The sequence below is a fragment of the Centruroides sculpturatus genome, unplaced genomic scaffold (assembly GCF_000671375.1).
Source record: "Centruroides sculpturatus isolate CEXI.00-Female unplaced genomic scaffold, Cexi_2.0 scaffold1306, whole genome shotgun sequence".
Classification (NCBI taxonomy): Eukaryota; Metazoa; Arthropoda; class Arachnida; order Scorpiones; family Buthidae; genus Centruroides; species Centruroides sculpturatus.
In genome coordinates, this window is record NW_019385576.1 from 39,615 (window position 1) to 51,075 (window position 11,461).

The window sequence follows — 11,461 nt, forward strand, 5'->3', positions numbered from 1 at the left end:
TAATTATATGATACAAATAAGTTGAAGGATTTTAAGATTATTCAAATTTTACATCATAAATTATTTTAAAATGTGTAGGCATGCAGTTAGCACATTTTTGAGATTGAGAATAAACTGATTAATAATAGATGAATTAAGATTTTAGGAGTGAAAGGTTTACTGGATTATTTTTTTATCTTTTTGCAGTTCCATATAGTCTCAAATCATTTCACAGAAGGCTGCTGACTATACTGTAGATCTTCACACTTTTTAATCACAAAGTTAACTCTAATTTCAGCACTGGAGTAAAATCCTTACTTCCCTAAACCTGTTATCAGCGCATAATGCATATAAGATACATACAGCGGGTGACAAACATTTTTGAACTATCTCTCCACATGCTCCGTTCAGAAGCATTCTTAAGCTAGTTGACCTGAGGAAGAACTGCGAGATAGTTCGAAAACATTTGTCACCCGCTGTATATATCTTATACGCGTTATGTGCCAGTAACAGGTTTAGGGAAGTGAGGACTTCACACTTTTTCTATGTCTGAAATTCTCCACTACGAAATAAAAGCTATGGCACCAGTATAATAAAAAAGAACTTTATTGTTGCTTAACGAAAAATCTTATATACTCCTGTTAACTGTAATCTGTCACAAAGATTTGTAATCTGTCCATAATGACAATTCATCTGAATGCACTAATTTGGTTATCACTGGAGAAATTGTAAGAAATTAACTGTGACCAAGCATTCTGGTTTTCATATGTGGATCATAGTGTTCTAGAATGGAACTGGTAGCATTTTGTCTAGTCAATGAAAATATAATGTTATTTGGGATTTTACGAAACTCCTAAAGGCAATATACGATACCATAAAGCTATTTTTGTGTAAAATTATAGAGATTCTATAATTTATCAACCATTAACATATGTGTTAATTGCTTACCTACATGCTATAAAAATAATTTATGTACATCATTTAAACTGTATAAATTAAAAACCCTTCAGTTTTTTTGTACTATATGATATGTTTTATTGTATCAGATATATTGTTAATGTCAAAGTATATGTAAGAATTTGAAATCTGTATTCTTAATGTTTGAAGTTTTTAACTAACAAAGTTTAATTAGTTTAGGCAAAAGTTACTTTTGTATGGTTCTCATTAAAGGAAATTTATTTTGTTTAAGGTTGCAAGAGTTTTGATTGTTGTTGAGATAAAGCTGTTTGTAAGATGTTCGGAAAACAACAAAAAGTGAGAAGATGTGTGGTTTGCAGAAGAGTTGCACCAAGACACGGAATGTCGTTGTTTCGTTTTCCAACAAATGAAAACAGGTGAGTTTTTTTTATTAAGTAATAATGTACAGTTTGATCCCAATTTACGAGAATTTAATGTGACAAGCTGTTTTCTTTTATATCTCTTTCCCATTAATGAGACAAAACATTTGATACAATGAGCCCAGTCCAATATTAAAAAGTGCAACAAAATTGAAATTCCTGTGCCATGATTAGATTGATTAATTAAAAAGTGCTTTTATGTTTTTATTTACTAATTTTTGCTCATTCTCTGCTTGCTTATTGTCTTAGTTAAAGCCAAACAAACACTGTATTACTTCGGGCTACTTTTTCACGATTATATTTAATTAATTACTAAATAATTTGTCACTAGAGGGTGGCATTAGGCACCATCTCTTAGTAAATTTAATGATTATAATTAAATTAATATTTATTAAATAATTTAGAATATCCTGGAAGAAAAGAATTGACCCAGAGCGTGACTCAAATCTGCAACTCCCGCTTACCATGTAGATGCATTGCCAGTTACGCCTCTGGTCCGATCTCCTTTTCCAGACATATTTAAATATGATATAACCATTCTTAGTTACACATGGTACCGACTTGGGACATCTTCAGCGCTCTCATCCTATAAACTATGTAATGTAACCAAGGATGCACAAATTTCGACAATCAGAAATAATCGAAAAATCTTGTCCCTATTTGATATTTTGCCCATCAGTGGCCGAGTGGTCTTCGTACCCTAAACACTGGGAGTTTGGTTGTGGGTTCGCGCCGCGATCAGACAGGCTGGCTGCTTGGAGTTTTCCGGGTTTTCTCCTTGCCAATAACGACTAAATAGGAGGCCAGTTCCCCATAAAAGTCCTCCCGGAAGGCATTAGTTCCCCTCACGTAACATCGCGCCCCAGAGAAGGCAACGGGAAACCACTCTGGGTACTAACTTTCTCTAGTAACGCCTTGGCGTATTTACTAACTACTCACTAATCCGCGCCGGGTGTGGCCGAGGTCGGGAAAACCTGATATGGCACTATGAGAGATTTGATATTTTAATTTTACCCATGTTTTCGTGAACAAGGTATGCTTGTAAATTGGGTTCACACTACATAAGTTAAAATTAACTGATAATATGAAAACAATATGAAATATTGATAATTTATTTTAAGGTGTAACCTTTGGATTGAGGAATTGATTAAACGAAATGATTTACAATATCTTAATTATCTCTCGCCAAGAGAATTAAAACTAAAGTGGGTGTGCGAATATCATTTCGAAGATAATTGTTTTACAAGCAGTTACAGAAATAGACTTACAAATTTTGCAGTTCCAAGATTATTAGATAGTATAGAAGTATATGAAAATCAGTCAAGCTTCAATCCGTGTCCATCTGCACAAGAGGTAATAAACAATTATATCAAAAATTTAATTTTATAAGAATAAAAATAATACGTATATAAGTGAAATATTAAATATGTAGATTTTTATAAAAATTTAATATAATAATACTATTTTATTATTAAAGTTTTTATTCAATATATCTACATTTTGTTATTAAATATGATGATAACATGATCCATAAATACATGGGTTGTGTTTGTTTAACATTGGAATTGTATCCTGTTGTTTTGCACGTTTAAAACATAAATATAAGGTCTTCCAAAAAGAATTCTACCATTTTAAATTATTGTAATTATGTTAATTATTATCTAAGAAATTGTAATTACATTAAAACATTAGAAAACTGTCCTCGTTTCACATTTGCCCATTACGGTTTCTCAATTCGTGCATCTCATATCACTTGGAACATATCCAACCAATATTCAAATTTTTCCTACGTTTACTACGGCATACCCATTGTTACTCCTCCCACGGCAGCCACCTTTTGCAGCTCCTCCAGAGCACAAAATGCCTTCTCTGTTGTGGAGTTGGTATTTTCATTTATGACACTTCCTAGGGGTAGTAGAAAATGAGGTGTTTGAATGAGGATGGAAGATGAAGTTCAGACGGTTACTCTATTGATTTGTGTATGTCACATACTTCTTGAATAATAATTAACATACTATTTTAAATTACTGTAATATTAACATTCATTTTGGAAGACAAACCACTACCAGATAACGTCCGGCTACTTTTCAATGATTATATTTAATTAATTTCTAAATAATTTGTCCTAGAAGAAGGCTATTAGGTGCCATCTCTTATTAAATTTAATAATTATAATTAAATTAAATAATTTGGAATATTCTGGAAGAAAAGAATTGGCTGGAGTGAGACCTGAACCTGCAACTCCTGCTTATTGTGTGGATGCATTGCCAGTTATGCTACCCGAACCGCCAACTGATTTTCTCTGCCAGGTATATTTAATTATCCTCCTCCTCCAGATATATTTAATTATGGTAGAGGAGGTTGGACTGGAAGCTCAGGTAGTGTAACTGGCAATGCATCTGCACAGTAAGTGGAAGTTGTGGATTCTAATCTTAGACTCAGACCTAGTCTTAGACTTAATTTTCAGAAGTCTTTTATTTTAATGTTGAGTACTTTCAAGAGATTAATTTTTCATCTTACCATTTAAATTAAAATTTCTGCTTATTCTTGCTGTTTCCATATCACTCATAATTTTTACAGGGATAGGTTGCTAACCCAATGCCCAACCCTCCTCCTTTTGCATCTGGCTCAAACAGTTATTAGCTAAGGTGATTATACAGACTTCTTGACAGGAGTCAGGCAGGATTGGGTCCTTTCCGCTTTTTTATTCCTCATCATCCTTGATTATGTCGTGCAGCGGGCAGAAGAGTCTGGTGCACATGTTGGGGCTGGTATCCACTGGTTTGGCCAGGACTGTCTTGGAGATTTGGTTTTTGCTGACAATATTGCCCTATTAGAGGAAAGCAAGACAATGCTACAGCATGCCACAGCCACATTGGGTCGGGAGGCACACAAAATTGGCCTCAGAATAAACACCATGAAGATTAAAATTATGCATGTATGTAACACTGCCCAAACATGGAGAGTAATTGTTGGAACATAACAATTGGGGGAGATGGAGTGATTTACTTACTTGGTTAGTGTTACTTCCTAAAATGGTGACGTGGAAATGGACATGAAGTGCTGCATTGGAAAAGCGGCAGTGGTCTTCTGGTGGATGAACAAAATCTGGTCCTTACCATCCATCTCATTGAGAATCAAATTCTGCCTGTTCACCTCCATCATGATTCCGATAGCTGTTTTTATGCTAGTGAGTCCTGGAAGACATCAGGAAACATCAATAGAAGGCTCGATGTCTTCCAGCAGAGATGCCTACGACGAATCCTAAAGATCTGATATTTAGATCATATCACTTATGAAGAGGTTCTCCAAAGGAATGGGATGTGCAAACTTCATAACATCATTGCCTGTAGAAGAGTCTGACTGGCTGACCATATTTTTTGTATGGAGAACAATAGGATCCCTAAGTCAGCCATGAAATGGGTTCCCCCTGGTGCCAAATGACCATGAGGTCACCCCAGGAATACTTGATGTAGAACTTTTTTTCAAGATTTGAAGATGCTCAATTTGATTTGGAAGGAAGCTGAAGCCCTTGCCCATGATTAAAATTGATGGAAAATACTTGCTGCCCAGTATGTTACCTAGCATTGGAGGAACTACTACTACTACTACTACCATTTAAAATTACAATGAAATATAATAAATATTTATATAGAATATTTATTATATTTCATGGAGGAGAGTGCAGTGCCGCATTCGTGGGACTTAAAATTATTAATTATCCTTAGCTAGAAGGAATAAGCAGCTCCTCTAATTCTTATTCTTAAGATTCAAGGAAGGAGAAAATAAGCATTTACCAAAACTAAACTAAATCTTATCAAGATTTCATCATGTATTTTGTGTTCTGCTGATTTTGTTCTATTGTTTTTGAAATTCATTAAATTTCAGTCTGTTGATTTGAGGACCACCTGTGTATTTATAATTAAATTAATTATTAATAATATATTGAAAATTTATAAATGAAATAAAATGTAAATGAGATATAACTGCTAAAAGAAAGTAAATTTATATATAAGTTAACAATCCTTATTATGTTAATCTGAATTATCTCAAGGAATATTTTGTCATCTTATATCATTATAGTTATAATAGACATTGATTTTACAACAATTTCTTTGAGAGTTAAAAATTGCCAACTCACTTACTCAAACTCTTTGAAAAAGTGAGGAAAGGATGATTCTGACTTTGTTCCCATATTAATTGATTCATGATTCAGTTAAATTACTAATTACAGATGTATGAATTTGATGGGCACATATTCTAGGTGGTAAAAGCATCAACTGAATGAACTTTATTTGAGTCAGGACAAACTAAAAGTTACGTGTAAAATAAAAGTTTTTACGTGTAAAATAAATATTAAATTTGTTGTTCCACTTTTATATATTCAGTTTTAAATGAAACAGTAAATAATAGCAATGAAAAGGACTGAGATTGGAAGTGGAAAGAAAAGCAAAGAAGGAAATGAATTACTCGGATATTAGCATAAGGAGAGGAAGTAGCATCAAGTTGTGTTTGAAGGAAATAACCAAAGATTTAGAAAACTGGTTTGGTACAAGGTAGCAGGATTCAGGGTTTGTTCAGATGAGCATATATGTGTTATAGTGAATGAGTTGATGAATATAAATTAAATATTTCACTCTCACAAACTGGACAAGTAAATAAAATAACAAACATGCTAAACTTATTGTTTTTTCAGGATAATGGTAAAAATATAAACATAAATAAATGCTTTCAGTTTACTTCTAAGACCTGCTTCAGGTTGTTGAAATTGCTTCAATATTAAAAGATGGAATGCTTCAAAGAAAATTTGTATAAAATCAAATTCAAACTTTGACTAATGGGGTGTTTTCATTTGTAATTGAAGTAATAAGTCCTTTATAACAATGGTAAAAATTTGATTTTATATAAATTGTTTTTGGAGCATTCCATTTTATTTTCCCAGCTCTTATGTATACATAACAAGGGAAAGTATTGGAATCATGTCAAATTTTACTCTCCGAGTTTTTTGCAAATCTCCACATTTTGAGACCTCCATAATCCAAAAAAGTCAAAAGAATTCTGTGGGTGTGACTTGGCATCCATTTTGCTTAATATCTAAGGATGGGGTAAACATTAACAAATGAAATTTGGGATGGTAGCTTGTAAATGAGGGGCATTGATGCTATTAAATTTCGGAGGTAAAAGGATGAGAGGACGGGGAGACAGAAGGAGGTCTTGTATCTCAAAAGTGGTAGTACTTAATTAAGTTCTTTATATATTTTTAATTACTAAAAAATGACAAAGTTTTTGTAACAAAATCTGATAACAAATGGCTCCACACACAATTTTATTGTAATTTTTTTGCGTAATAATATAAGTTTTTTTTAAAATAAATACTCATAACAGCTGAGAAAGTTATGCAGCTCTCGTTGCTAGATTTTTTGTCTATCAAAGCAATTTCAACAAACTGAAGCAGGTCTTAGAAGTAGACTGAAAGTGTTTGTGTTAACTTTTTTGCCATTCTGGGGGAGAAATGCATGGTTAGTGTGTTTATTTTGTTCTAAAAATTATTTGAAAAGTAGTATAGGTTATGTACCATTATGGGAGGAAATTCTTCCCGAAACATTTCAGTGGATAAATAAAGCTGATTCGTCGATGAATATTTGACTTTTTGTATTATTATTTTATAAATAGTGACTATTTAAATAGTTTAATATCCAAATATGGACTAGGAATAAGTAATATTGATTATTAGTTACATTATATTGTCTATATATAAAATTAAACTAACAGTTAAATATTTTTAGGAAAATAATGCAGAAACAGAAACACAAATAAGTAACACACCTCCTTCACCACCCAAGGTAATTATAATTTCTTGCTGTAGTTGTAAACAAAATGTATATCATATTTATTAATGAAATACATTGTAGAAAAATATTTCTAGATACGTTATGTATTTTCCCATTATCTGACATTAGTCAGGCATTTTCTTTATTCTGGTAAAAAATCATATGATTATTTTTGAAACTCCAACTGCTTGACTCGCTCATCAGTTTATGCAAATGGCATTGTGTGTAGCACGTGCTTTTTTGTGGTAGATGACTTAAATTTTAAATAGGTACTAGTTACTCATTGTTCTACATAGCGTCAAAATCGCCACTTGACAATATTTTTATTAAAGCAGTGATAAAAATATAATACTGGTGATAGCAAATGGTGATAAAAATTCTAGTCCTCTTATTTTGACATTCGGCGTGAAATTGAATCACATATTACATTTTGAGAAAAACAGCAAAATGTCGAACTTCCGTATAACGGGAGTCCCATGCACCACACACCTAGCAGTTTCATGACGTCATGTGGCAAGTTCGGGCAGAAAAGTAGGAAGTGATGTCGAGAACCTAACGCAGTTTTGTGCAATGCCACCTTGTGTTCCAGAATGGGATTTTTCTATTGACCGACAGTAATTTTGGGAATTTTTTGGGATGACTTTTTTTCACTTGAATCTTTTTTCAGTAGACTGAAACAAAAATTTTGACATGACAGAACCTGTAAGATATTGTTTAAACGTTGTGATTAAACCAGTGACATAGCATAGTGGGGGCAGCAGGGGCGGCCCGCCCTGGGCAGCACTTTTTAGGGGGCGGCAAAATTTCACAATAGATAATAATAATATCTTGTAAAAATTTGAACCATTTCATTACATAATTTCATCGCACCTACAATTCAGACCGATTGAAATGAGCACGGAATAGTGTTACCATGCCGACAGTCTGGGATATCGTGCACGACCTATCAACTTTTTTTTTTTTTTTCTTTGCTTTTACGAACCATTCGTATTCATATACACCTCCAATATCCGATAGAGCTAAGTCATCTAGGTTACTTACATTACTCCCACCCAAGTCTCCCTAGTCGCTAACTGTAACTGATTTAGAACCAGCATGCGCTGCACATTATTCTTCGCATTGCAAAATGACATACTCATACGTCAGGAAGTTATGTTCGAACAAATCTCACCTGCTGTCCGGGTCAGCAATTTTAAAAAGGTGGCAACACTAGCACAGAATTTTTCATTACTTATTCTGTGACGAAACTGAATTTTAGTCTTTTAAATTGAGATAACTAAATAAAAGATGGCAAAATTTTCCTTTCCCCCAGGCGGGTCTTTTATTAAATAAAAGACTTTTATTTCTTCACATAGTACGTAACATATGTGAAAATATATGTCCTCACAAGTGAATAAGCTTAAGACATTACTGCACATAGAAGAAAAAGACAATCTGATATGAAAATACAGTAGCATAGTCCCAGCATTTTATTGTTTGAATTGTTAGTATTATAGACAATTTCCTCATGCGATAATGTTTGTTACACTTCAAACGGCACAATACCACCACATATGGCTATAAATACGAAGAAAACTTTAGAAATAATAATAGTAATGAGCAGTTATTTATTGTGACATCTTCACAATGTTAGGCTGCAATTTTTAATCTTATTTTTTATTTATTTAATTTCAAATATATGCTCTCAACCTGAAATTAGTAGTGTCTTTCCCTGACTTCTGGTTTGCATAGGAAGATTGTATATTAATTGGGGGCCTGCTTCCCAGAAACTTTCCAGATTGGTCTCGGCATTCACTTGACTAAGTGTGTTCTCGAGATTAAGGAAGGACAGACAAACAACAGTAGGAATTTATAAGTCTACAATTTTTCAAAATTGTGTGAGGCTCTGGACAGGTCTGAACCCTCAGTGAAATTCACATTAAAATAAATTTTTAAAGAAAAAAGTTAGAAGTTAGAAATAATTTTTTTGTATGTAAACAATGCAAACTTATAAGCAATAGAAGAATGTAAATCCCAAGATCAACCATCTCTGGTTGGGGGATTGAATTAAACATTGATTTTGACCTCTCCCATAATCTAAGCTGATATCTTGTTAAGTTGCGACTATGCAGACAAGAGCGAGCAAATATTCCGAGCGAGCGAGAATATGTGGCGAGAAGAGGCAAGACGCGATAAATATCAAAACCTGTCAGATATGTGCGAGAACCAGAAATTCGCTCCCGCTAGCATTATTTCTCGCTTCTCGTTTGTGCATGGTTTTCCTTTGCGAAAACTAAATCTCTCGCAACCTCTCGCTCGCTCTAAATTCACGTCTGCATAGTCGCACCCTTACACTTAGTAACGAGTGATCAATCTCTTAGAAAGTGAGATTTTCTTATAAAAATTAAACTAGTTGATCAAATATTTAGTTTAATGCTTCTCAATGTTTTACAATAATGTTTCTAGCAGTCCATAGTGTTTTTAAGACACTAGATGAGCATGATAGATCAGAGTAGTTGTTGAATTATTACTGTTCAGCTTCTGTTAATCTGACAAAATGGCTAATTTAGAAAAGTTTTGAAAGCAAGGATGTCAGAAAATCATAGGTGTACCTGTATTAATTAATACTTTACTGTAATCAAATCATTAAAAACCCAGATTACTTCAGTCAACGTTTTGGCTATCGATTAATTATGAAAAGAGTATTTTGGTATAAAAGTAGGCAGTTAAGTAGCTTCTTGTATTCACTTTAATAATAATAAGTTTATAATTAAATTTAATAAGTACTGGAAGAAAAGTAAAATTTAGAGCAGGACTCAAACTTGCAACTTTTGCATACCGTGCAGATATATTACGAGTTATATTGCATGGATTTCTGTCTGATCTATATTTTTAAACCAATTAATTTAAGAGATACAAGTTGTATATAATTAATCTGTAGCCAAATTGTAACTTGATATAATCCAGCATTTAATGGTTTGAGGACGTTAAATCTTTGAGCTTTTTTATTTATATATATCTTACAGTACTATATGTTAACTAATGGTTATTTTTTTTTTAGGTTAAACCAAGAAGAAGAAAAATAAAAAATTTGATGGTAACAGTTTCAAACTTAAAAAGACGTCTGAACAGTAGAACAGGTACTGCAAACAACAAATCCATTTTAGTAGTACTAGAAGTGCTAAAACAAAAATTATCTTACATTGCAAAGGGTTTTGTCCTTTGCCATTTAAGAGTATTGAAAAAGCCAATATCAAAAATAAATTTACTTGACAAGTTTTACATTCTTTTGTTTGATAAGATAAGCATTAATTGTGGTTTAATCATGTGACTGTCATGGTGAAGTCTTGGGTTATGAGCCTACAACTACAATAATAAACTTGCAAATTGCATTCAAATTTAGCTCTGAAGCATTTCCTAGATGTTTCAAACATCTAGCAACGCCTCTGAGCATGAATATTTCATACAAAAAATATCTTTAGTAATAATGACATAAACATCTGTTCATTGTTACAATTACTAGTAGTTTCTTTCTTGTTACTTTCAGGTTATCATGAAGTATTGACTCCTAGTGCTGCAAAACTAGTTCCAATGTATTATTGTTACTATTCATCCTGTAACTTTTAAGAGATTTCTATAGTAGTAATACAAATCTATATCTCTATCTTACTCTGTGGTATAGATCAGAGGTGCCCAAACTACTTATCTCTAGGTCAAATCTGGCCTATAAACTTATTTGACACAAATCAATGTGAATGTGGGTGGTAGAAAAAGATAAATTTTTGGTATGAGTAGAATATACAATATAATTGTGATCAATAAAATAAAATAACTTACTGGAATATAAATGCTTAAAATAATAATCAACACACCTTAGTAATTCCAGCAACGAAGTATTTAATAAAATAATAACTTTTTCGACTATACTTAATAGTCTTCTTCAGTTAACCTCTTCAAAACGAAAACGAACGTAAAATAGAACGTAAGCAATACAACGGTTTAAAAATTAAAATTAATTACGTAAAACGTAAATAAAATGTTAAAAAACGTAAAAAATTATAAATAAAATATTAAGAAATTAATCGTGGTAAAATAATACAATAATAATAATAATAATAATTAATTGTCGTGGTAAAAAGATTTCCATGCGCAGGATAGACTATCTGCATCTCTATGGTTGATGCATCCTTTGTTAATATGCACCTTGTAAATTTCAAGTTTTTCAATATGTTTAAGGACTTGTTTGTTGGTGGCTGTCCTAATTATGGATGCTTTGTCCCAATGTACATTAATATCTTGATGTTTAGCGAAGGCTGCAAATTAATCTGCTATTTT

At 32.5% G+C, this 11,461-nt stretch overlaps 1 protein-coding gene across 6 annotated transcripts in view; it reads left to right on the top strand.

The window, feature by feature from the left end:
* Positions 1 to 11,461, top strand: part of LOC111640270 — a 45,436-nt gene that overhangs the window by 25,091 nt on the left and 8,884 nt on the right. For 4 of the 6 annotated variants that reach the window (XM_023386270.1, XM_023386272.1, XM_023386269.1 and 1 more), the window contains 4 exons: positions 1,169 to 1,313; positions 2,438 to 2,669; positions 7,103 to 7,159; positions 10,188 to 10,266. The exons of the other annotated variants lie outside the window; for them this stretch is intronic. In XM_023386270.1, coding sequence (XP_023242038.1) covers positions 1,213 to 1,313; positions 2,438 to 2,669; positions 7,103 to 7,159; positions 10,188 to 10,266 — 469 coding nt within the window. In that variant the 5' untranslated portion in view covers positions 1,169 to 1,212. The remainder of the gene's footprint in view (positions 1 to 1,168; positions 1,314 to 2,437; positions 2,670 to 7,102; positions 7,160 to 10,187; positions 10,267 to 11,461) is intronic. 6 annotated transcript variants of the gene reach the window in all.